At 40.4% G+C, this 26,156-nt stretch overlaps 2 protein-coding genes across 22 annotated transcripts in view; one reads left to right on the top strand and one right to left on the bottom strand.

Annotated features, from left to right (window-relative positions):
• The first annotated feature begins 817 nt into the window (after nucleotides 1-817).
• Nucleotides 818-23,817, top strand: TDG (thymine DNA glycosylase). Of its 9 annotated transcripts, none has more exons than XM_054238800.2 (12): nucleotides 818-1,003; nucleotides 1,519-1,612; nucleotides 11,546-11,688; nucleotides 13,853-13,969; nucleotides 14,566-14,834; nucleotides 15,626-15,695; nucleotides 18,089-18,224; nucleotides 18,448-18,530; nucleotides 18,609-18,703; nucleotides 20,029-20,200; nucleotides 20,875-21,000; nucleotides 21,904-23,817. In XM_054238800.2, exons 3-12 carry the CDS (start codon nucleotides 11,595-11,597, stop codon nucleotides 22,044-22,046), a joined length of 1,305 nt encoding a protein of 434 aa, XP_054094775.2. In that variant the 5' UTR covers nucleotides 818-1,003; nucleotides 1,519-1,612; nucleotides 11,546-11,594; the 3' UTR covers nucleotides 22,047-23,817. The 9 variants fall into 9 exon arrangements, with proteins under 9 accessions (XP_054094775.2, XP_054094774.2, XP_078193284.1 ...); XM_054238799.2 differs by lacking the exon at nucleotides 1,519-1,612 and adding an exon at nucleotides 7,498-7,616; XM_078337158.1 differs by lacking the exon at nucleotides 13,853-13,969 and having other exon boundaries at nucleotides 14,566-14,807.
• GLT8D2 (glycosyltransferase 8 domain containing 2) overlaps nucleotides 21,099-26,156 on the bottom strand; it is a 73,325-nt gene continuing 68,267 nt past the window's right edge. For 10 of the 13 annotated variants that reach the window (XM_035257444.3, XM_035257443.3, XM_035257442.3 and 7 more), the window contains one exon: nucleotides 21,099-24,786. In XM_035257444.3, the coding sequence (XP_035113335.1) occupies nucleotides 24,617-24,786 (170 nt within the window). In that variant the 3' untranslated portion in view covers nucleotides 21,099-24,616. The remainder of the gene's footprint in view (nucleotides 24,787-26,156) is intronic. The other 3 variants (XR_013522066.1, XR_013522065.1, XR_008473951.2) reach the window with 1 other exon arrangement.

Below are 26,156 nucleotides of genomic sequence, written 5' to 3' on the forward strand. Positions count from 1 at the left end.
TGCATAAACTCAGGAAAGCTAACAAACACAGCAGCCATGCTTTTCATCGTCCTGCAAATTAGAAAAACCCAAGTCTATTTCCATTAAGAATTACTTAATAAAGTACAAACACCAGTCACAGAAAATTGAGAACTAATGCAACAAAAGTCAGTTGTAAGAACCACTGAGACATAAAAGTGGGGTTAGTCTGTAAAGTTATGAACCACTGAGACGAAAATGAGGGGTTAGTCTGTAAGGTTATGGGAGGTGGAAACTAGTCTTGTAGACGTCAAACGTCAGTATTCTCACGTATCCAAAGTAATGCAGAGAACGGTTTATGTAGAGCTTTACATTTTACATAGCAGCTTTACATTCAGCCTCATTTCACAGTTACGGAAACTGAGGCCCCAAGATGGCACAGTGGCCTCGATGCCCAGGTTTTCCACTTCCAAAGTCTCTTTCCCACACATCTCATTACCTGATAATGCAACACAGTCTTTGACCGGGCAAATTTAGGGGTAGAAAGGACTAGATAAGGCCGATAAGTGTCATCACCCCATATACACAGCACCCAAAGGACAGCACCCTATAGCCCACGCGTCCACCAACCCCCGAAAATACTGGGGACAAAAGCTGACGTCAGCGGAGCGCTCCCAGTCCCGGTCCTCTGATCCTCCACCCTTCCCGAAAGGCCAAGCGGGGGAGCTGGGGCGCCCAGCGAGAAGGGGGTGACCGTGATTGGGCTGCTCTGCCTCACGTGACGGCCAGTACGCGTGGGATTTGGCTCCGAGGAGGCGGAAGTGCAGTGTGGAAAGGGGGGTCCGTGGGGGAGGGTAGCAGCCTGGGGGAGGAGCTTGAGTCCAGGCAGTGTCCGAGTACTGCCAGCCATCGGGCCCAGGTCTCTGGGGTTGTATTACCGCAGTGCGTACGACGCGGTACTACAGAGACCGGCCGCCTGGGTGCCTGGCAGGTGGAGCCGCCCACAGCAGCGGCCTCGGGGAATGGAAGCGGAGAACGCGGGCAGGTAAAATTGGGGCCAGCGCCGCCCCTTCCTCGCGCCCCTCGCGCCCCTCGCGCCCCTCGCGCCGGGGTGGGCTAGCTGGCGAGCGCGCGCACGCAGGGGGGTCTTTTAAAGCCCAGCCCGAGTACAAAGGCCGGGGCCGCGCGTGCGCACTGTGGCCTGCTCGGCCCTTCTTCCCCTGACGGCGGCGGCGGCGGTGGGGGATGCTTGGGCTGCTCGGAGGGTTACCTGGTGCACCTATATCCTTCTTTAGTTTCCTCCGATAACCAGCTGGCTATAAAACATTTATTAGTAAGCAACCAGCAGTCTCTGGTTAATGTGTCTTTCTGGCTGTCATTCTTTTTTTTTTTTTATGACTGAGTTTCGCTCTTGTTGCCCAGGCTGGAGTGCAATGGCGCGATCTCGGCTCACTGCAACCTCCGCCTCCTGGGTTCAGGCAATTCTCCTGCCTCAGCCTCCTGAGTAGCTGGGACTACAGGCACAAGCCACCATGCCCAGCTAATTTTTTGTATTTTTAGTAGAGACGGGGTTTCACCAAGTTGACCAGGATGGTCTCGATCTCTTGACCTCGTGATCCACCCGCCTCGGCCTCCCAAAGTGCTGCGATTACAGGTGGGAGCCACCGCACTCGGCCCCTGGATGTCATTCTTAACTACGTTTCCCATCACCCTCCATTATCATGCAGAGGGCTGTAAAGATGAGTATCGAACATTTACAGCTCCAGTTTTCATTTTAAAGTTGGTTGATTTGTTGAGGCTTCCTCCCCAAAAGCCTACAAAAAGCAACGTTAAGGGTCACAGGCTAGATAATTTTGTTTTGGGAATATGTATACCACTCTGGAGTAGTAAGTCCAAAAATTATCTTTGAGTTTTCCAGAGGTCTTGGGGACGATCTTAAGAATACGTTTTTTAAAAGTCCTTTGGAGGAGTCAAGAGCAGGATTTGCAAAAGCGGAGATTTAGGAATTTAAACTCCTGGCGGAAAACTAAATTTTAAAAAAATGGATATGGCGACAGTTTTTTAAAAGATAAAGAATGATGATTTACATTGAAATAATAATAAAACTATCATAACTAATGAAGAATTACCTGGCTCTCAGTGGCTTGTGGGAGCTGAATTTAGGCAATACAAGGGCCTGTTCATGTCTGTAAAGTTGGCATGGAATCTGATTCTGACATGCTGAGAATTGGTGTTACATGAAAGGGCACACTAAAGTAACCAAAATATGAGTTTAGGAAAAGAGATATAGACAAAGTGTGGGCTTTATCTGGACTTTGTGAATTAAGTCCTGGAATAAATTACTCCACTTCTTTCCCAGAAGAACTTTACAAATAAGAGAATTCACCAAAATTTGTGGAAATCTCTCTCGACCTTATTTCAGAGCAGAATTGAAACCTGGGCCAAGAATAAATTATACATTGTAAGACTTTATCGAGGGTCTTAACAGTAAAATAGTAGGACTCCAGTATGCTGTTTGGCTCAAAGCTTTGACGTGTCATCCTGACTTCATCCAAAAGGCTGTAGACCATTTTTTATTTCGACTTGGAAAGCTTTCACCTTTAGGAACTGTGGAAAATTCTGTGTAATCTTCTGAAATGACTCAGACCCTAGATCATCCTTAGAGAGTAGTTTACTGTCACCCTTAACTGTGCTAATCAAGAAATGGAATGGGGGATGTAATAAATTTACTTTTTTTTGAGATGGAGCCTTGCTCTGTCGCCCAGGCTGGAGTGCAGTGGCACGATCTCATCTCACTGCAACCTCTGTCTCCCGGGTTCAAGCGATTCTCCCACCTCAGCTTCTGGAGTAGCTGGGATTACAGGTGCCCGCCACCACGCCCAGCTAATTTTTTCATTTTTAGTAGAGACAAGGTTTCACCATGTTGACCAGGCTGGTCTCAAACTCCTGCCCTCAAGTGATCCACCTGCCTTGGCCTCCCAAAGTGCTAGGATTACAAGTGTGAGCCACCGTGCCCAGCTGACTTTTTAATTTAGAAGATTAATTTCAGATATTCAAAGAAGAAAATTCAAATTCTATGAATATAGACCCTTTTCCTTTTTTCTTTTTTTTTGAGACAGCGTCTCACTCTGTTGCCGAGGCTGGAGTGCAGTAAGTAGCACTCCGTTCACTGCAGCCCCTGGTTCCCAAGTTTAAGTGATTCTCGTGTGTCAGCCTCCCAAGCAACTGGGACTACAGGCACCCAACACCACGCCGAGTTATTTTTTTGTCGATTTAGTAGAGACGCAGTTTCATCATTTTGACCAGACCGATCGTGAACTCCTGGCCTCAAGTTATCCACCCACCTTGACCTCTCAAAGTGCTGAGATTACAGGCATGAGCCAAAGCACACAGCCAAGACTTTATTTTAATGGCAAAATAGTTCAGGAGTCTTAGAAAGTGCTTACAGTCTAAGCAGCCAGAAAGGAGTAAAGGAGGAATTTTAGAAGGGTACTGGAGTGTTTCCAATGACCTCAGGTGTGAAAAGGACATTTACCAAAGATGGAAAATTGGATGCCAAATCAAAAGTGACTGGAAGAGAGCAGCATGAACGACTAAGAATACAGACGGGAAAGATTAACCCTCAAATGAAAGTAGGCTTTATAGAAATGTTAAGGAGACCAGGCAGGACTATTTCAGTTAGATGTAGACAACAAGAAGAATAAAAAAGATTTGGGTTTTCTGCCCAGTCTCCTGGCATAATGGCAGCAGACAACAGAAACCTAAGTACTTTGTTCTGATTTGGATTTTACATCGTCTGTTAGGAAAATGGTTGTCAGACTGGAAATGGCAGAATGAATATCTGTAAGACTTGAAGCCCAAGATTAATGAAGGCATTTAAGAGAAGTGTCAGGTTTTCTAACGGAATCATATGCCCTGGCCTGCATGTGTTGCATTGCAAGGGAGAGGCCAGTGTTTGAGGATTCATAGCAAATGTAAGAGACCTGGAAATAAACACATGGATTGCTGTTCTTCCAGAGGTGTAGTCTCTCCTCTATTGACATTGATACTGAACAACATTTTTACTTATCAGTGGTTACTGAGCATTTTTAAAAGAAACTCATTGGCTCATGCCTGTAATCCCAGCACTTTGGGAGGCCAAGGCAAGTGTGGATCACCTGAGGTCAGGAGTTGTAGACCAGTCTGGCCAACATGGTGAAACTCCATCTCCACTAAAAATACAAATTAGCTGGGTGTCGTGGCATAACTAGTGACCACTAGTCTACAGTATCCGTTCAGAAAGGAAGACCTATACTAGACAGGCAGCATCAAAAGGATACTGGCAGGAGGTACCTATAGTAGTCATTATATAGCAAATTTATTTATTTATTTATTTATTTTATTTTTAGGTGGAGTCTCGCTCCATCTCCCGGGTTGGAGTGCAGTGGTGCAATCTCGGCTCACTGCCACCTCCACCTCCCGAGTTCAGGAGATTCTCTTGCCTCAGCCTCCCAAGTAGCTGGGATTACAGGCACGTGCCACCACACCTGGCTAATTTTCGTGTTTTTAGTAGAGACAGGGTTTTACTCAGGCTGGTCTTGAACTTCTGACCTTGTGATCCACCCGCTTCGGCCTCTCAAAGTGCTGGGATTATAGGTGTGAGCCACCATGCCTGGCTATTATAGTATACATTTATTATATACCAGCTACTGTTTTGGATGTTTTACATATGCCAACTAGCTTAATCCTCATAACCAATGAATTATTAGGTATTCTTCCCATTTTACAGATGTGGAAGCAGGGTAATAAAGAAATTAAGGAACTTCCCCAACAGAGCTAGTAAATGGGAGAGCTGAGATTTGAGTCCAGGTGATCTGGCTTCAAAGTCTGCCTCTCTAGCTAGCAAATGTGCTTTACCACTTCTCTTAGTGGGCAAGATGGAGATGGACTGATGGCAGTCCAGTTAGGTGAAGTAAAAACCTGGTTTACTACTGAAAGAATCGGGCAGACTGAAGAGAGGTCTGTGCTCATATGCTGTGTGTCTCTTCCCCTGACTTTGTTCCTTTCAGTAGCTTCATGACTTCAGGGTGCTGATGGCATGCTGATAAAATTTGTGAGTGACTCAACCCTGGGAGGAATTTGTGGAATTGACTGATTGATTTAATCCGAGTCCAGATAAATCCTGACTGACTGGAATGGTGAATCATCTTTTACAAATAAGAGGCACAGTCCTATACACAGGTGCAGAAATGTCAATGATAAAGTGTGGAATGAGGGAGAAGTGAGAAAAGGAGAGTTTCCATAGATGGGAAACTCAGTGTGAATCAGCAGTGTGGGTGCCAGTACAGCTAGTGTAATGGGTTCTGCAGTTTCTCCAAAATGAGCAGGTTGGTAGCCCTGCTGTTTCAGGCTGATGAGGCTTTATCTAGAGTTTTGTTTGATTCTGAGCACCAAAAATGACCAACTACTGAAGAAATTTGAAATCATACTACATGATGAATTATACTTGTATAATTTACAGTTTAAGGAATACTGTATGGGGAATGGCTTATTCTAAATCTTAATGTTCACAGTGTCTAGTAGACTGCATATGATGAATGCACAGACCTCCATCTAGCAATATCAAATGGAGTCTTATCTTAGTTATGGTGCTATTCCATCATAATTTACATAACCAGACCCCTTTAGTTGAGCATTTGGATTAGTCTTGTTCACTGTTCTGTAATTATTCAGTACAGTATATGCTTTTTTTAAGTGACGATAATAAGATGTATTTAGAAAATAGCAACTTTGGCTGGGTGCAGTGGCTCACACCTGTAATCTCAGGCACTTTAGGGGGCCAAGGTGGGAGGATCACTTGAGGCTAGGAGTTCAAGACTGGCTTGGGCAGCATAGTGAAACCCCATCTCTACAAAAAATTTAAAATTTAGACAGACATAGAGATACGTGCCTGTAGTGCCAGCTAGTCGGTCAGGAGACTGAGGTGAGAGGATTGCCTGTGTGCAGGTGTGTGAGGTTACTGTAAGCTATGATAGCACCACTGCACTCCAGCCTGGGTGACAGAGCCAGACCCTGTCTCTTAAAAAAGAAAAAAGCAACTTAAATCCCTAAAATAGTATAAAATAATTGAAGCTAAAAGAAGTTGGAATCATTAATTTTAGAGAAAATCTTAAAGATTTAGTAGTTTTTGGAAATACAGCAAATCTAGCCAAGCATGGTGGTGTGTACCTGTAGTCCTTGCTACTCAGGAGGCTGAGGCAGGAGGATCGCTTGAGCCTGGGATTGGAGTCTGCAGTGAACTATGATCATGCCACTGCATTCTGACATGGGTGACAGAGGGAGACCTACTCTCCAAAAAAATAATAATAATTTAAAAAATAGCAAATCTGAATTAACTGAACTTCTTAATGAACTCTGTGTGGACTGTGTATATGTGTGTTTTGAGAAAGACTATCAGAAAATATAGTCAGCCTTCCATATCTGTGGATTCTGCATCCAACCAACTGTGGATTGAAATTATTTGGAAGACAAGACAAATAACACTAAAAAATGATACAGATAAAAAGAATGCAGGATGACAGTTACTTACATAGCATTTACATTGTATTAGGTATCATAAGTAATGTAAAGATGATCTAAAGTATATGGGAGGATCTGCATAGGTTATATACAAATTCTACGCCATTTTATATCAAGAGACATGAGCATTGTAAGTATTGGTATCTGTGAGGGGTCCTGGAACCAATCCCCCATTTACACTAAACTAGGTACATACCACAGTCCATTTTTAGAAAGACTGATTAGTGGCCGGGCGCAGTGGCTCATGCCTGTAATCCCAGCACTTTGGGAGACTGAGGCAGGTGGTTTGCCTGAACTCAGGAGTTCGAGACCAGCCAGGAGTTCATCTCTACTAAACACAAACACACAAAAGGGCATGGCAGCGTGCATCTGTGGTCCCAGTTACTTGGGAGACTGAGGCAGGAGAATTGCTTGAACCTGGGAGGTGGAGGTTGCAGTGAGCCGAGATTGTGCCACTGCACTCCAGCCTGGGCGACAGAGCAACTCTGTCTCCAAAAATAAAACAAAAACAAAGGAAATATCCTCACACTGAGGTTGAAACAGGTTTATGCTACATATACATTTAGTTGTTATTATAATAGAAGATAAAATTATCCAGAACTCTTGAATTAACTAGCATTCAAGTTTGTGAAGATTTTTGTGTAGATGTAATGCTTGCTTCTGCCAAGTAATAAGAATGTTATAATCTATCATCTTTCTTTTATTCTGGCTTTTAGGGTGCTGTTGAGAGTTTAATGGTCAAAGACAGTGTATTCCTCAGAACTAACACTTTTTATTTTCCACAGGTTTATTTTTCTTTTTCTGCCCTAATTTAACTTTTTATAAAATGCCACAGTCCATTTTTAGAAAGATTAAGGGATATATGATTATTATAGGTAAGTTTCTAGGTTTCTTTCAAACTTGATATACCTGTTTAATATAGAAGTTTAGATTCTTTTTCCTCTTTATTTTTCACTTTATTATTATTTTTTTCTTTTTAAGACAGAGTCGTTTTGTTGCCAGGCTGGAGTACAGTGGTGTGAACTCAGCTCACTGCAACCTCTACCTCCCAGGTTTAAGCGACTCTCCTGCCTCAGCTTCCCGAGTAGCTGGGACTACAGGTGAGAGCCACCACGCCCAGCTAATTTTTATGTTTTTAGTAGAGACAGCATTTCACCATGTTGGCCCGGTTGATCTTGATCTCCTGGCCTCGTGATCTGCCTGCCTGGGCCTCCCAAAGTGCTGGGATTACAGGCTTGAGCCATCACGCCTGGCCTATTTTTCCACTTTTTATTCAGCCAACTGTGATTTCTAGAATTTTCTTTTTCAACTTCTGAACCTCAGAATTTCTAAAGATGATTAATGACCTCCAACTATACTAAAAGTTTTGAAAAAATTTTTTAAAGTGAAGAATCCTCTTCTAATGTGAATGGTGTCTCCCTACTTTATATATTTTAAGTTTGCATTTTCATGAAGTGCTCAAAATGGGACACATGAAATTCTGAGAGTGGTAGTAAGAAACATGGGGAGAGTGGTAGGTAGATTGCCTTCCTTACCGTGTCAGAGTAGAAACACATCTCATGCCTTCTTTTGCCCACTCATTTATTGTCACCATACTGTCTTCGTTTCTATAAGCTAAATTAAGGCACTCAGGAAGCTGCCACTGACCACATTCAGAACTTGCAGTCTCTTTAGTTAGAATTTCTGCAGGATCACTGCTCAAGACTTCCAGATCTAACCTAGCCGTATCCAACTCAGCATTAGAATATTTAAATCATACATACTGAACAACAATATTTTAACAATTGATTGCAAAGAACTACTCATCCTATTAAAGAAAATTATGAGAAGAGACGACTTTTTACGTTGTGCCAGGCATGGTTCTAAGTATCACTTCTCTTCATTTTTACATCTTAACTGCTAGTCCTGTCTACACATTTACCCTTATGTGAGCCTTAGTTTTTAATACTATTTTGTATTCTTTTCTATTTTAAAATATATGTTAAAAATATGTATATTTTACCTTTCCTGTTATTTTACATAACATAAACTTAATTTTTAGTAGCTGCATAGTATTTTCTCATGTTACTGTATCATAGTTTACTAAATTGTAACTATTTTTTATGTAATTTGTGAACAATATATTTAAAGAAATAAAACTCTTATGACACAGGTTAATCTCTTTCTCACTCATTCTTAATCTTTGCTTTACTAACCTCCCCTTAACGGTAGCTCTAAGTGGAAATGCCTCTCCGGCGGTTTGTCCATTGGGAGTGGGCATCTTTGAGTTGCCGTCATTTAGCCCAGCCACCTGGGCTGGTCTGTTATCATTTGTCTCCCCAGGCTGTTTGAGTTTATCCAGGAAATGCTTTCATTCGCCTTATTTTTTTCTGTTAACCATTTTATTGAGATATAATTTACATACTACATAGTTCATCCATTTAAAGTGTACTCATTTGCCCTTTTTTTGTTGTTGAGGCAGAGTCTTGTTCTGTCCCCCAGGCTAGAGTGCTGCAGTGTGATCATTGCTCACTGTAACCTTGAACTTGAGTCTTCCTGCCTCAGCCTCCTGAGTAGTTAGGGCTAACAGCATGTGCCACCATGCCCAGCTAACTTTTTAAAATTTTTTTGTGGAGGTTATGATCTTGCTATATTGCCTAGGCCAGTCTTGAGCTCCTGGCCTAAAGTGATCCTCCAGCCTTTCGCTCCCAACGCATGGGGATTACAGACTGGGCCTAGCCCCTCATTTGCCTTTTTAATCTGCTTTCTGAACTTCCTGTTCTCTTTCAGTGGATGTCATAGAGAATGAAACTGGTTAGTGGGGTATCTTACCTTAGAAAATACGACTTTTCTCCAAATAGTAAACCAAACGTTTCCATTTTATTTTCTACTGGTTTTCTTTTGCATATTTAATGGCATTATTTGGCATTTGCTGTAACTTGAGTTTCTTCAATATGTGTTTACTTCCCTGGTTTTATCTTAATAGTAACACCATGAGACAGTGGTTCAAGGCCATGAGAAGTGTTTTTTTTAACAATTGTTTTCTTTGAAAGCCTACATTCTTTACTTTGAACAAAATTTAAATTGTGTTCAGAAGAGAGGTTTAGAGGTTTTTTTCCTTCATAGGTTCAACACATATTTATAAAATATCCATTTTACGTTCCCCTTTTGTGACTTAGTCTGTTTTGTGCTGCTATTTCAGAATACCATAGACTGAGACATTAATAAACAAAGTTTGTTTGGCTCATACTTCTAGAACCAGGGAAATCCAAGATGGAGGGGCTACATCTGGCAAGGGCCTTCTTGCTGCATCATAAAATGGCAGAAGATGAGGCAGCACTTGAGAGAGAGAGAGAGAGAGAGAGAGAGAGAGAGAGAGAGAGAGAGAGAGAGAGATAGGGATAGGAACGGAGGTTGGAGTCATCCACTAATCCTATTTTCAGGAAGCCTACCCTGTGATAACAGCATTAGCCCATTCATGACGGCAGAGCCATCCTCTCCTCTTGACCTGGTCACCTTTTTTGTTTGTTTTGCTTTTGTTTTTGTTTTGAGATGGAATCTTGCTCTGTCACCCAGGCTAGAGTGCAGTGGTACAATCTCAGGTTACTTCAACCTCCCCCTTCCAGGCTCAAGCAATTCTTCTGCCTCAGCCTCCCAAGTATTTGGGACTTCAGGTGCATGCCACTGTGCCCGTCTAATTTTTGTATTTTTAGTAGAAGCGGGGTTTTGCCATATTGGCCAGGCTGGTTATGAACTCCTGACCTCAGATGATCTACCTGCCTCTGCCTCCCAAAGTGCTGGGTTTACAGGTGTAAAGGTTGTAAAGGTCCTACCTCTCTCAACATTTGCATTGGGGATTTAGTTTTCAATACATGAACTTTGGGGGACACATTCAAACCATAGCAGTGGCAAAGAAAAAACAACAAAAAACAACGAAACAACAAAATACCACCATCAATAAAAATCAAATAAATAAAATTTAGGGCCAGGTGCAGTGGCTCACTTTTATAATATCAGCACTTTGGGAGGCCAAGGTGGGCAGATCACGAGGTCAAGAGATTAAGACCATCCTGGCCAACATGGTGAAAGCCCATCTCTTCTAAAAATATAAAAAATTAGCTGGGTGTGGTGGTACCCACCTCTAGTCCCAGCTACTTGGGAGGTTGAGGCAGGAGATTTGCTTGAACCCAGGAGGTGGAGGTTGCGGTGAGCCGAGATCACGCCACTGAACTCCAGCCTGGCAACAACGTGAGACTGTGTTTCCAAAAAATCAAATCTAGGCCTGGGTGCAGTGGCTCACACCTGCAATCCTAGCACTTTGGGAGGCTGAGGCAGGCAGATCTCTTGAGCTCAGAAGTTTAAGACCAGCCTGGCCAATATGGTAAAACCCTGTCTCTACAAAAAATACAAAAATTAGCCAGGTGTCAGGGTTTGCATCTATAGTCCCAGCTACTTGGGAGGCTGAGGTGGGAGGTTCGCTTGAGATCTCCCACTTCAGAAGTAGCAATGAGCCAAGATTGCACCACTGCACTCCAGCCTGGGTGACAGAGGGAGACACTGTCTCCAAAAAAAAAATAAATAAACGAATGAAAAAATAAGTAAACAGGCAAATAAATTAAAAGAGAATCTTAGATTGGAGGGGATCTGCAGGTGATTAAATACTGAAGGATACTGAAGGTAAGGACACAAAATGCATTTGTGGACATCTTAACCCTGTATGGGTTGACAGACCTTTCAAGTCTGTCTACTAGAAAATTCCCTTGATCTTATTTCAGAGAAAGTCCTGGCTTGACAGGACTGGTAAGTTTTATCAGTGACACATCTTATCATTAAACAGTGCGAGAGTTAATGTTTGGTTAGTAGGTACTCAGTAAAGTTTGGTGAACATGTACACACAGGACCAGATATCTCCTCCCCTGTAACCCACTCTAAATGAATACTTCCATCTGGTTATAAACTACTTGGATCCTGAAGATTTTTGTCCAGCTGATCGTTTGGATTTACATTTGGATAATTTATCATTACATTTCATGCTTCATTATTCTTTCAGCTATTGTCTTCAACAAGCTCAAGCTTTTTATACGTTTCCATTTCAACAAATGATGGCTGAAGCTCCCAATATGGCAGTTGTGAATGAACAGCAAATGCCAGAAGAAGTTCCAGCTCCAGCTCCTGCTCAAGAACCAGTACAAGGTAGTTTCACCATGAGAGCGTAGAAAATGAGACACTGGATCAGCCAACTTATTTAAGAAAGGGTTTAACGATAAATTTTAGCTGTGTCTGAGTGTTAAAAAGTCAAATCCACTCTTTAAGTACTTAGTATTTGCTAAGCACTCTGATAGGTTCTGGGGAATAAAAGAACATGGATCTTGCCCGGGAATATCTCATAATCTAGTAGAGAAAAGTAATAAGTAAATTCACGTTATAGCTCAGCACAGTATGTAGTGAAGAGGGGCATGGAATGAGTGCCCTGAAAGCTTATGGGTTGGCTCCTAATTCAGACTGACAGCTCAGAGGCTGCTTCCCAGAGCTGAGCAATAACGTCAGAGCTCTGAAACGCCAAGGGTACAGAGGCTTCACCCCCATAAAGATCAGAGTAGGGAAGTGTCCCGACTGAGGGAACTACTTAGGCCAGGCACAGACACACAGAAGCATGGCACAGCCAGAATCAGAGCAATTCTGTGTTTTGGGAGTCTGGGATGTAACAAGAAAATGGAGAGAGATACAGCTGGATGGAGACTGTTGAAGCTTGTTTTTTATCCTAAAGAATTTATATTCTGTCCTCAAGGCAATAGGGAGCTGCTAAGAGAATGTAAGCAAGGGATGACTTGACTAGATTGGTACTTCACAAATTAGTTTGGAAATATTAGAGAGGATACATGGGATGGCAGACAACAAGTCAGAACTTGGAGGCAGGCAGGGCATGGTGGCTCACACCTGTAATCCCTGCACTTTGGAAGGCCAAGGCAGGTAGATCATCTGAGGTCAGGAGTTTATGACCAGCCTGGCCGACATGGCAAAACCCCACCTCTACTAAAAATACAAAAATTAGCTGGGTGTGATGGCACATGCCTGTAATCCCAGCTACTGGGGAGGCTGAAGCACAAGAATTGCTTGAACCTGGGAGGCAGAGGCTGGGAGACTGCAGTGAACTGGGATCACACCACTGCACTCCAGACTGGGCAATAGAAAGAGACTGTCAAAAAAAAAAAAAAAAAAAAAACCTTGGAGACAAGGAGTGGATTAGGTGGATTGGAGACACTGTTTGAATCATCTAGGGGAGCATTGAGGAGGACCTGAAGGGGTGGAGAAAGAGTTAGGAAACACTCAGAAGGCAGAATTACCAGCCATGGCTAATGAGTTTCATGTGGTAGGGGGGAGCGTGGGGAAGTGAGGGAGAAAGGGGAGTCCAGAAGTAAAAGTAACTACCAGGTTTCTGGCATAGGCATTTGGTTGGAGGGGGTGCCACTCACCAAGACAGAGAATTAGAAGAAAATAGATTTGGGGGTTAGGAGGGTGAATGTAGAGAAGTTAATGATTTGCTCCAGTGTAACAGTATTTGAATGAGAAATGTGCTCAAGGTTTCAGTTTATGACTCCAGGAACACATCTAATACTCTGTCTCTGCACTAGGACTTTCCCAGCTACATGCCAATGATGGTGGATCCCTTGGCATAGGGGGAGTGGCCAAGGTAATGTGAGGCAGAAGAGAGGGAGGACTGACCGCCTCCATCAGCCAGGCTTGATTTGGGGAAACACCAAAGAGGAGTAGAATGGAGTAGAGGCCCGAGTAGTTGGGAGGAATGTTAAATAATTAAGAGTAACAAAACTGGGACTTCCTGTTGGGTAACTGTAGGTCAGTGGTTTTTAATAAAGTGTGATTTTGCCCTCCCAAGGGACATTTGACATTGTTGAAGATACTTTTGATGATCAAGACTGGTGGGGTACTCCTGGCATCTAGTGGCTAGAGATCAGGGGTGCTCTTAAACATTCTGTAATGTGCAGGGCAGCCACCACAGCAAAACATTTTGCAGCTAAAATGTCAGTAATGTGGAGGACGAGAGGTCGGATCCTTTATCTTACCTTTTGAAAAATACTGCCAGCCCAAAGATGTCATCCTCAGACCCCTAAATTCACCTCTTCGACTATATGTGGAACAGAGTCTACATCTCTGAAACAATCCCACAAGCCGTTTGTGGTTTTCCTTCCTTCCTTCCTTCCTTCCTTCCTTCCTTCCTTCCTTCCTTCCTTCCTTCCTTCCTTCCTTGTTTTCATTTCTTTCCTTCTTTTCTTTTTCTTTCTCTCTCTCTCACCTTCTTTCTTTTCTTCTTTCTTTTTTTTCTTTTTTTTTGAGACAGATTCTTTCTCTGTCGTCCAGGCTGGAGTGCAGTGGTGCGATCTTCGCTCACTGCAGCGGCCACCTTCTGGGTTCAAGGATTCTCCTGCCTCAGCTTCCCAAATTGCTGGGATTACAGGTGTGTGCCACCATGCCTGGCTAATATTTGTATTTTTATTAGAGACTGGATTTTACTGTGTTGGCCAGGCTGGTCTTGAACTTTTGACCTCAAGTGATCTGCCTGCCTTGGCCTCCCAAAGTTCCGGAATTACAGGCATGTAATTCTGTACCTGGCCCATTTGTGGTTTTCTACTGGGGAAATTGAGTTAAAATGCTTCCCTTACTTCCTGTTTTTCTATTTTTTTTAATTATTTATTTTTTATTTAATTTCTTTTTATTTTTCTATTTTTTTAAATTATTTATTTAATTTAGAATTCATATAAAATGATACATAGATACTTTGTATGCAAAGTAATCTTGTGTAGAAAATAATAGTCTATGATTATTTTTCCCAAGAACAGCTGGCAGGGGAAGGAGAGTGGGGGGTAGACGATTGCATGAACCTATTTCTAGGGTGAAAGAAGGGGAGGATATTACAGAGGAAATCGATATTGGGACTGTAAGAACTTAATTTTGGGGAGACAGGTACAAAAGGTACAGTTGGGCAACTTTTCTGGGAAAGCTGCTAAAGTTTCTAAGTTAAGACTTTCTGCATTTCTGGAAATTGTGTTTCAGAGCCTCCAAAAGGAAGGAAAAGAAAACCCAGAACAACAGAACCAAAAAAACCAGCGGAATCCAAAAAACCTGCTGAGTCAAAAAAGTCTGGCAAGTCCGCAAAGTCAAAAGAAAAACAAGAAAAAATTACAGACACATATAAAGTAAAAAGAAAAGTCGATCGTTTTAATGGTGTTTCAGAAGCTGAACTTCTGACCAAGACACTCCCCGATATTTTGACCTTCAATCTGGACATTGTCATTGTAAGATCTTTGTCCTTGTTGGATTTTGTAAGTGGCCTTGCGGGATTTGCTTTACTTAACAGTGGTCCTTGCAAATAGCATTTTGCTGAAAAGGAGCATTTCTGTGAATCCTTTGGTGGTAGATGGTATCCCTTCATGATGCTGTGTTAAATGGGAGTGTTTAAGAGGGTGGGCTCCAAATTTAAGCTGTCTGCGTTCAAATCCTGTCTAAAGCAGAATCTTGGACAAGCCTTATTAACCTATATAAAGATCAGATTTCTCATTGATAAACCAGGAGTGGTAATACCACACCCCCCCCATAGGGTTGCAAGTAAATGAGATAATCCATGCGAATCACTTCGACTGAATGATACCTGTGGAGACTTCATAAATGGTAGCACTGATTTTGAGCTCTTATTTTTGTCAGTAACTGTAAGAAACAGCATGTGAACAATTGGGTAGGTGATGTGGAGCGAGCTTCTTGTTGAAAGTTGAGAACCAGAATCGTGGCTGGACATGGGCTCAGATTGATTGTTCCAGGACATCTGTCTCCAGACAAAGCACACCAGTTGGTGAGGGTGAGAGGCCTGGGATCATAACGGAGTCAAACTGGTTTTTTAAAACAACAGCAAAACTTTTAAAGAAAATCTCGTTCCTGTATATGGAATACTTTGTTCAGCCCAAGAGTAGTAATAGATAAATGATATTGCTTATGCTTATGATGCTGCATTTAATTTGTATTGTAATCAAGTCAATTTTGTCCACCACTCTTTCATAGAAATCCTAAGACTTAGGTCCTACTTTTTAAGAGGAAAATGTTTAATTATTTTGTTTTATAGATTGGCATAAACCCAGGACTAATGGCTGCTTACAAAGGGCATCATTACCCTGGACCTGGAAACCATTTTTGTAAGTGGTTACCTTTTAAATTAATTTATTTTTAAATTCTAATCATTGTTAACAGGTTTTAAAAAAAAAAAAAAAAAATTGTGTTTTTAAAAAGAAACAGACTGTAAATACACATTCATGTTTCATGTTCTCTGTATGTGTGTCTGTACATGAAAATAAGAGGGTTTGAAATTATATGTCACTGTTAACATTTTAGTCTATGAGAGTGGAGAGACATGAATAAGAATACTTTCTCTTTTTTTTTTTTTTGAGACGGAGTCTCGCTCTGTTGCCCAGGCTAGAATGCAGTGCCGTGATCTCGGCTTACTGCAGCCTCTGCCTCCAGGGTTCAAGCAGTTCTCCTGCAGCAGCTACCTTCATAGCTGGGATTATAGGCACACGCCACCACACCTGGCTAATTTTTGTATTTGTAGTAGAGATGGAGTTTCACCATGTTGATCAGACTGGTCTCAAACTCCTGAACATGTTGCCCACCTCAGCCTCCCAAAGTGCTGGGATTACAGGCATGAGCCACCACGCCCAGTTGTACTTTCTCTTTTACTAGAATTGTTTCTAATGAGTTGTACTACTTTTTAAAAATTGTTATCTGTAGGCATAGTAAACGATAGAATAGTACATCTTTGTGGCAGTGCAGACATAATACTAACTTTTCCAGATTTCTGGTGATTATTTTCTAGAAGACCATAAAATAGTACTAAAGACTCCTATTTTTAGAGTAAGCTTTAAAACCAAGTATAGGCCAGATCTGGTGGCTCTTGCCTGTAATCCCAGCACTTTGGGAGGCTAAAGCAGCAGGATCATTTGAGGCCAGGAGTTTGAGACTAGCCTGTACAACATAGCAAGATCTCATCTCTACAGAAAAAATTTAAAATGAGCCAAGTGTTGTGGTACGCACCTATAGTCCCAGCTACTGTGGAGGCTGGGTTAGGAAGATTGCTTGAGCCCGAGAGGTTGAGGCTGCAGTGAGCCATAGCTGCTCCACTGCACTCTAGCCTAGATGACAGAACTAGACCCTGTTTCAAAAAAACAAAAACAAGAAACAAACAAACAAAAAGCATAACTACTGTTGTATTGCCCTCTCTATATAGGTTGCCTTATATATTCACTACCTAATAGATCAGTGTATGCAGTATACCCTCAGGAAATTCTAATTGATTATCTAATAATAACATGCAAAACATTTAGGGCAACTGACAGTAAATGTGTTTTTGGAATTAATAATAACATATTATTCCTATTAGTTTTAAAAAATTCTTCTTGGCTAGGTGTGGTGGCTCACACCTATAATCCCAGCACTTTGGGAGGCCGAGGCAGATAGATCATGAGGCCAGGAGTTCGAGACCAGCCTGGCCAACATAGTAAAACCTGTCTCTACTAAAAATACAAAAATTAGCCAGGACTGGTGGCATGTGCCTGTAGTCCAGTTACTTGGGAGGTTGAGGCAGGAGAATCGCTTGAACCTGGGAGGCGGAGGTTGTAGTGAGCCAAGATCACGCCGCTGCACTCCAGCCTAGGCAACAGAGCGAGAATCTGTCTCAAAAAAAAAAAAAAAATCCTTCTTTAGGGAAGATTGGACTTTTAACTTTCTTCACGGTCAAGGTGTTTGAGTGTTGTTAGTCTATTTCTGTATGTTTATGTATGAGATGGTGATATCACCAACTGTAAAGCAAAATAGTCTCAGTTTCCTAAACTGAGTTGCTGTATATTCTTGGGCAGGCATTTGCCTTAACCCCCTGTGAAAAGGAGATAATAATAGTATCTCACAAGATAATTATGATGATTCAGTCCAGGCATTGTGGTTCATACCTGTAATCTCAGTACTTTGGGAGGCTGAGGTAGGAGGATCACTTGAGCCCAGGAGTTCAAGACCAGGCTGGGCGCGGTGGCCCACGCCTGTAATCCCAGCACTTTGGGACGCCGAGGCGGGTGGATCACGAGGTCAAGAGATCGAGACCATCCTGGTCAACATGGTGAAACCCGTCTCTACTAAAAATACAAAAAAGTAGCTGGGCATGGTGGCGCGTGCCTGTGATCCCACCTACTCAGGAGGCTGAGGCAGGAGAATTGCCTGAGGTTGCGGTGAGCCAAGATCATGCAATTGCACTCCAGCCTGGGTAAAAAGAGTGAAACTCCATCTCAAAAATTGAAAAAAAAAAAAAAAAGACCAACCTAGGCAGCATGGTGAAACCCCGACTCTACAAAAAATACAAAAATTAGCTGGGCTTGGTGGTGTGCACCTGGGGTCCCAGCCACTCAGGAGGCTGAGGTGGGAGGATTGCTTGAGCCTTAGTGGTTGAAGCTACAGTGAGCCTCAATCGCACCACCACACTCCCGCCTGGGTGGCAGAGCGAGACCCTGTCTAAAAAAAAAATGACTGAATTTTCATTTTACAGGGAAGTGTTTGTTTATGTCAGGGCTCAGTGAAGTCCAACTGAATCATATGGATGATCACACTTTACCAGGGAAGTATGGTATTGGATTTACCAACATGGTGGAAAGGACGACGCCTGGCAGCAAAGATCTCTCCAGGTAAGTATACAGCATTGGCTATGCTGGTGCCTGAAATACGCTAGGAACATCATATGTATCTAGTTCAAGCTGAGCTCAACAAATGTGAGATATGATCTTTCCTTGAAAGCTGTCTGAATGTAGTATATATTATAAATATATTTATAGTATATAGTATATTATAAATATATATACATATAAATATTGCCATATTTATATTTTTGACTTTTTAATTCAATTTTAGTAAAGAATTTCGTGAAGGAGGACGTATTCTAGTACAGAAATTACAGAAATATCAGCCACGAATAGCAGTGTTTAATGGAAAATGTAAGATTTACTTTTAAATTTTATTTTTTTCTTTGCTAACATTATGGGCAATGTAAATATGTTTGTATTTCATTTTAGGTATTTATGAAATTTTTAGTAAAGAAGTTTTTGGAGTAAAGGTTAAGAACTTGGAATTTGGGCTTCAGCCCCATAAGATTCCAGACACAGAAACCGTAAGTCCCTAAAATTGAATCTGTAAATCAGCTAAATGTGAAATTTCTTTCTAGATAATTTCCTTATTTGTTCTGTCCATTGTAATTTATGCCATGCAAAAAAATACACTGTATTTTGTTGAATAATAACTATAATTCAGCTCTAATAGTTGTAAATTAATTCAAATACTATTAGGGTTTATTATAAAGAACATTTGTCAGCTAAATGTCTTCATACTGTTACTCAGCAAAAATACTGAGAGGAACTGGCTCATATACAACATTCAGAATACATTTAATGGCATGTAGTTGTCAAATTCAGATGGTTTAGCCCTGGTACTCAGTTGTGACACAAACATAGAAACCCATACATGATCCTGATTAGGAAAACTAATTGCCCCATTTATATATCTTATCTCACCTTCATTTTAGAGCCGTATAAATAATACAGTTCAGACAAGCCTCCAGCCAACCTCACTGGCATTTGATACCGGTGTCTCATACACAAAGTCATCATGAAGCAACAATGTTTTTCAGACTGTCTTCTCTACAGAGCTTCTGCAGGCATTTGGTTCCAATTTTGCTTCTTTAATATAGTTTCAAGTTTTGTTTACAGCTTTAAAAACAACACAGTGCACAGATTTACATGTTGTATATACAACATTTTAATTGATGGAGAAGCTAATTTGCTGACAGGTTTTTGTGGAGACCTAAAAATGTTTCTGCCATCTACATACATTAAAACTTCTCCTTTTAATTTTTTTGTTTTTAATTTCTTATAAATATGCAATTAATGCATTTTATAATAGCACCAGTGTTTGCTTAAATGAAGACCTGCCTTTGTCCACTTAGTTAAAATTGTACAAGTTCACTACTTCCTGTAGGGTACTCTGTTCAATGCCAGTCGAGGCCAGATGCAGTGGCTCATGCCTGTAATCACAACACTTTGGGAGACCGAGGCAGGTAGATCACCTGAGGTCAGGAGTTTGAGACCAGCCTGGCCAACATGGTGAAACCCTGTGTCTACTAAAAACACAAAAATTAGCCAGGCATGGTGATGTGTGCCTATAATCCTAGCTGCACAGGAGGCTGTGGCAGGACAATTGCTTGAACCCAGGAGGCGACTCATTAGAAGGAGCCTCATTATTTTTTACTTACCAACTTGGTAATAAGTCAGTATTACAGATTTGAACTTAAACACAACTACTTTTATTGATTTTTACATATATTTATATGTAGTTAAGTATCAAGTTATTAACCCAAATAAAGACAATATTCTAATCTCAATGTGAGTGAATTCAATAGAATTATAAGATTTCTGAAATTATAAAATGTTGCAATTCTAGCTCTGCTATGTTATGCCATCATCCAGTGCAAGATGTGCTCAGTTTCCTCGAGCCCAGGACAAAGTTCATTACTACATAAAGCTGAAGGACTTAAGAGATCAGTTGAAAGGCATTGAACGAAATATGGACGTTCAAGAGGTCCAGTATACTTTTGACCTACAGCTTGCCCAAGGTATGTTACTGTCCTCACTCCTTTTATTCACTGTCACACACGTGTGTGTGTGTGTGTGTGTGTATCAGAGCACTCTTGCTGGAAATACGATTGTTTTCTTTTCTCCTGCTTTTAAATCCACAACATATTTTCTATAGTATGTGTGTGTATACATATACATACATATACAACATATTTTCTATATGTGTGTATACATATACATACACATATATGTATACATATATACACAGATATATACATATGTACACACAATGTATGTGTGTATATACACGTATGTATATACACACACACATTACAGAAAGTATGTTGTGGATTTAAAAGCAGAAAAGAAAACAATTTTTTTCTTTTTTCTGATAATGGATATTAGTCACTGTTAAAATCTCCTTTTATCAAGGTCTTCCCTCTACTCTGGCATTCCTGCAGATAATTCACCTGCAAAGTGCCAGAGCAGAGGTATGTGAAAAATATTATACCCCACCTAAAATTGAATGTAAGAGGTTTTTACAATTCTTATGTGTTCATTTAATATACGCTATAAGTTTAAAAGATTAATAGAGATGTATCTCAGTGTATGTGAACATTCAGGAAAAAGAATTGTTCATGATTTCTGAATAAAGCTATTTTCAGAATTGTTGTAGAAAATCAGTTTTAAATCCTTTTCACTCTCCTCACAGAGGATGCAAAGAAGATGGCTGTTAAGGAAGAAAAATATGATCCGGGTTATGAGGCAGCGTATGGTGGTGCTTATGTAGAAAATCCATGCAACACTGAACCTTGTGGCTTCTCTTCAAATGGGCTGGGTATGTTCCCCTCCACACATGTGTTCCTTTCAAAGACGGTTTTGTCAGGATTGGGGGAAGAATTTTAATAGAAGGAGAGTAAATGATTGAAGGATGGGAATGGTAATACAAATTTTATTTAGTAACTAATAGTGAAAATTTGATGGTTATTTCACGTTGAATTACACAGGCTTTTACAGTGCATTTTCTTTATGTCATGAACTCTAGGCCATCCTAGTTGCATTTTCCTCCTTTAATAACAAATAAGAATTAATAACGAATGAGTCCTGTATCTGAAAATAGAACAGGAACTTACAGTTGTATTCAGGAAGCTTGCTTAACTATTTTAATAATCATTCTCCTTCACTAGACTGTTAAACTCTCCTACTTGATCATTTAAAACTTCCAGGCCAGGCGTGGTGGTTCACACCTGTAACCAGCATTTTTGGGAGGCCAAGGTGGGCAGATCATTTGAGGTCAGGAGTTTGAGACAAGCCTGGCCAACATGATGAAAGCCTGCCTCTACTAAAACATACAAAAATTAGCTAGGCATGGTTGTAGGTGCCTGTAATCCTAGCTACTTGGGAGGCTGAGCCAGGGGAATCACTCAAACCCGGGAGGCAGAGGCTACAGTGAACCAAAATAATGCCACTGCACTTCATCCTGGGTGACAAGAGTGAGATGCAGTCTCAAAAAGAAAAAAAAATTCCAAATAAGCTGATGTGGTGGCTCATACCTATAATCCCAGTGCTTTGAGACGCTAAGATGGGAGGATCATTTGAGCCCAGGAGTTTGAGGCTGCAAAGAGTTGTGATTGCGCCACTACATTCCAGTCTGGGTGACAGAGTGAGACCCAGTCTCTATTTTTAAAAAAGCAAAAATTTCTTAATGGCATAAACTAACTTTGGTTTCCTTTTCTGGCAGTTGACAGTTTGGAGTTACAAGGAGAATCAGCTTTCAGTGGCATTCCTAATGGGCAGTGGATGACCCAGTCATTTACAGACCAGATTCCTTCCTTTAATAATCACTGTGGAACACAAGAACAGGAAGAAGAAAACCATGCTTAAGAATGGTGTTTCTCAGCTCTGTTTAAATGCTGCAGTTTTAGTGCAGTTGTCAACAAGTAGAACCTCAGTTTGCTAACTGAAGTGTTTTATTCATATTTTTCTCTAGTGGTGTAATTGTAATGTAAAACAGTTGTGTGGTAGTATGAACTGTATCAATCTAAGTAGTTTGGAAGAAAAAGTAGGGTTTTTGTATCTAGCTTTTGTATTTGAATTAATCATCATTCCAGCTTTTTATATACTGTATTTCATTTATGAAGAAATTGATTTTCTTTTGGGAGTCACTTTTGATCTGTAATTTTAAAATACAAGTCTGAATATTTATAGTTGATTCTTAACTGTGCATAAACCTAGATATACCATTACCCCTTTTATACCTAAGAAAGGCATGCTAACAATAATTACCACTGTCAGGCAAATGTGTTGATTTTTGTATATGAAGTTGAGCCTCAGTGGAGTCTCATTTGTTAGTTTTTAGTGGTAACTAAGGGTAAACTCAGGGTTCCCTGAGTTGTATGCACACTCAGACCTCTTTGCTTTACCAGTGGTGTTTGTGAGTTGCTCAGTAGTAAAAACCAGCCCTTACCTGACAGAGCCCGGGCTTTGACCTACTCAGTCCTGTGTTAATCCTCTGGTAGCCAGTGACTACTCTGGAGGGGTAGGTTCCAGAGAATGCAGTAGACCTTTTGCCACTCATCTATGTTTTACTTGAGACACATAAATATGATAGGGAAGGAACTGAATTTCTCCGTTAATATTTATTACCATTCTAGTTTTATCTTCCTTGGCTTTAAGATTGTGCCATGGAAAGTGATAAGAAATGAACTTTTAGGTTCAGCAACAAGATGCTGGAAATATTTGATAATCTCATTTAAACTGGTGCTTCACGTACATGAGATGTACTTAAATACCTAATACAGAGTTTTTCTTGTAGGTAAATCCAGTAAGCCAATAATTTTAAAAATTCTTTATCTGCAACATTGCTGTTTGTTACTATAAATTAAATGAACCTCATGGAAAGGTTGAATATATACCTTTGTGATTTTCTATTGAGTTTTCCATGGTGCTACAGATAATGCAGACTACTAGGTCTGATAGATATTAAAGCTGGGTGCTAAGAAATGCCATCTGCATTCACTCAGTCACTCCTAAATATTCTGATTTCATACATACCCAGGGAGCATGCTGTTTTGTCAATATAAAATATTTACGAGGTCTCCCCCACCCCCCAGAGGTTATATGATTGCTCTTCTCTTTATAATAAGAGAAGCAAATTCTTGTTGTGAATCTTAACATGCTTTTTAGCTGTGGCTATGATGGGTTTTATTTTTCCTTAGGTCTAGGCCAAGCTGTGTAAAAGTTGTTTATGTTATTTAAATGATGTACTGTACTGCTGTTTACATGGACGTTTTGTGCAGGTGCTTTGAAGCGCCTTGCATCAGGGATTAGGAGCAATTCAATTATTTTTTCACGGGACTATGTAAAGCATGTAACTAGGTATTACTTTGGTATATAACTGTTGTAGCTTTACAATAGATAGTTTTATTTGAATGGAGAAAATACCCTTTAACTTATGACAGATATCCATTAGAAATGGGTTTGAGAATTTTCCAAGCGTACAATAATGTTTTTCCTTAACACGACAGATGAGTAGTAAATGTTGATATATCCTGTACATGACAGTATGAGACTTTTTCCTTAAATAATACTGAAAGTTTTAAAACTCATTTGAAAGTCTAATGGCTTTTACAATAAAAGATATTAAGAATTGTTATCCTTAAGTTACAGGCTTTTTCTATAGCAAGACTTAATGGTACTCTTTCTCCCTTTAAACCTGAGGTCTGTTTACCTTCTATTATATTTAACATAAACAATAGTAACATGATGAAAATCATAAAAATCATGAAGATCCTATTTTTCAGACATCCAAATTTTAAATGTAATAGTTTTATAAAAGATTGGCAACCTGTTAAAAAAAAATCTACATGTGAAAAATACATTTAGAAGTTTTAAAAATTGGTGAATATAATTGTCATTCAGAATTAAGCAGATTGATGGCTGGTATCTAGATGGGTCTATGCCTTTATGTTTTTCAGTCACATAATCTTGATTTCCATAGTTAACACATGTACTTAAAGGGTGGCTCACGCCTTTAATCCCACCACTTTGGGAGGCCAAGGCATGCGGATCACAAGGTCAAGAGTTCAAGACCATCTAGGCCAACATGGTGAACTTAAAAAATATAAAAATTAGCTGTGTGTGGTGGCACGGGCCTGTTGTCTCAGCTACTTGGGAGGCTGCGGCAGGAGAATCACTTGAACCCAGGAGCCAAGATTGCACCACTGCACTTCAGCCTGGCTACAGAGTGAGATTTCATCTCAAAAAAAAAAGTAAATTAATGCTTTTATGGTCCAAGGTATAATTTTCACACGGTAGTGTGAACATTTTATATTTTGGCTTTTATATTGTGGATCATATGTATCAAAGGTGATGTTCATAAAAAACGTTTTAGTAAGCTACAAAGGGGCAATTCCACGTTTCTATACAGGGAATATTTTAAGGGCGGAGTCATATCAGCCATGGTGATTGAGTTTAAATATCCCTGCAGGGTCAGGAACAAACCAGCTTTCCCATAAGTCGTTGTGAACACTAGGGAAGTCCCAAGGCTTATGTCTTCCATTCCAGTGGAGTAATTTAGCTTCCTGCAGAAAATGCTCCGAATATCTGGCATCTGGATTCCAGCCTTCATTGTGTTTAGAGAAAAAATAATAGGCTTGTTAGAGAATAACTTTTTGTATTATAAATTGAATACAAGTTCATGGTTTAAAAAAAAAAGTAAACAAAAGGGTTATACAGTGAATTTTCTACCCTCTCCAGATCAACCACTGTTAGTCTTTTGTGCAGGCTTCTAGGAATGTTATTGTACTGTTTGGCCTGTATGCATATATATATCTATATATAAATTTTTTTTAAAGACAGAAGACAAGATAGAGCATATTCCTACCTTGCCTTTAAACAAAATATTTTATTTATTTATTTGGACATTGCCTTTTAAAATTACTGTCTTGGAAAAATTTCCACAGCAGTACATGTGGATTTAACAAATTATTTTTAGTGACTATATAGAATGATATATAATTATTTATTGACCAAGTTCCTTATTAAGGACATTTAGATTGTTTTTATCCTCTCATTAGCATAAACAGCAATGAACAGCCCTCTAAGTATGCCTAGTGTATGTGTACAAACATATCGGTAGGATAAAATATTGTAGGTGGAATTGCTAGATTGAAGGGTGTGTGCCTTTTCAATTTTGATAGAGATTGCCACATTGTCCCCTAAGAAGTTCTATTACTTTTCCTCTCACCCAAGAGTGTATAGGGGTTCTTGTTTCTCCGCATTTCATCTCCTTAATGAAAAATGGCAACATTTTCTTTTGAACAGTCTTGTCGTCTATGAAATGTGACTAAGATCTACTTTTTAAACAGCCATCTATCTCCATCTGAATATTACTCCCCTCATAAGTAATCACTTTAAAGAGACTATTCATTTACCCTAACATTGCCATTACTTAGAATATTTTTTAGAATACCTATTCTAGAATTACATTAAGATGGTGTGCATGTAAAATTAAAATATATATATATATATAGTGTTCAAGTTTTCATGAAAAGAAATTTGATTTATTTTTTTAAACAGCTGAGGCCGGGTGCGGTGGCTCACACCTGTAATCCCAGTAGAGGCGGGCGGATCACAAGGTCAAGAGATTGAGACCATCTTGGCCAACATGATGAAACCGCATCTCTACTAAAATACAAAAAAATTAGCTGGGCATGGTGGCACTCGCCTGTAGTCCCAGCTACTCAGGAGGCTGAGGCAGGAGAATCACTTGAACCTGGGAGGCGGAGGTTGCAGTGAGCCGAGATTGCACCACTGCACTCCAGCCTGGAGACAGAGCAAGAGTCCATTTGCAAAAAACAAACAACAAACAAAACGCTGAAAAGTCCATTGAATTACGAGAGGATTGATTTGCTAGGGTTATGTTATTCTAGTGTATGATGTTAACAACAACACACCTGCCATCTGTTACTAATAAACAGCTGTGAAGGCAGC

Source organism: Callithrix jacchus, chromosome 9, assembly GCF_049354715.1.
Source record: "Callithrix jacchus isolate 240 chromosome 9, calJac240_pri, whole genome shotgun sequence".
NCBI classification, from domain to species: Eukaryota; Metazoa; Chordata; class Mammalia; order Primates; family Cebidae; genus Callithrix; species Callithrix jacchus.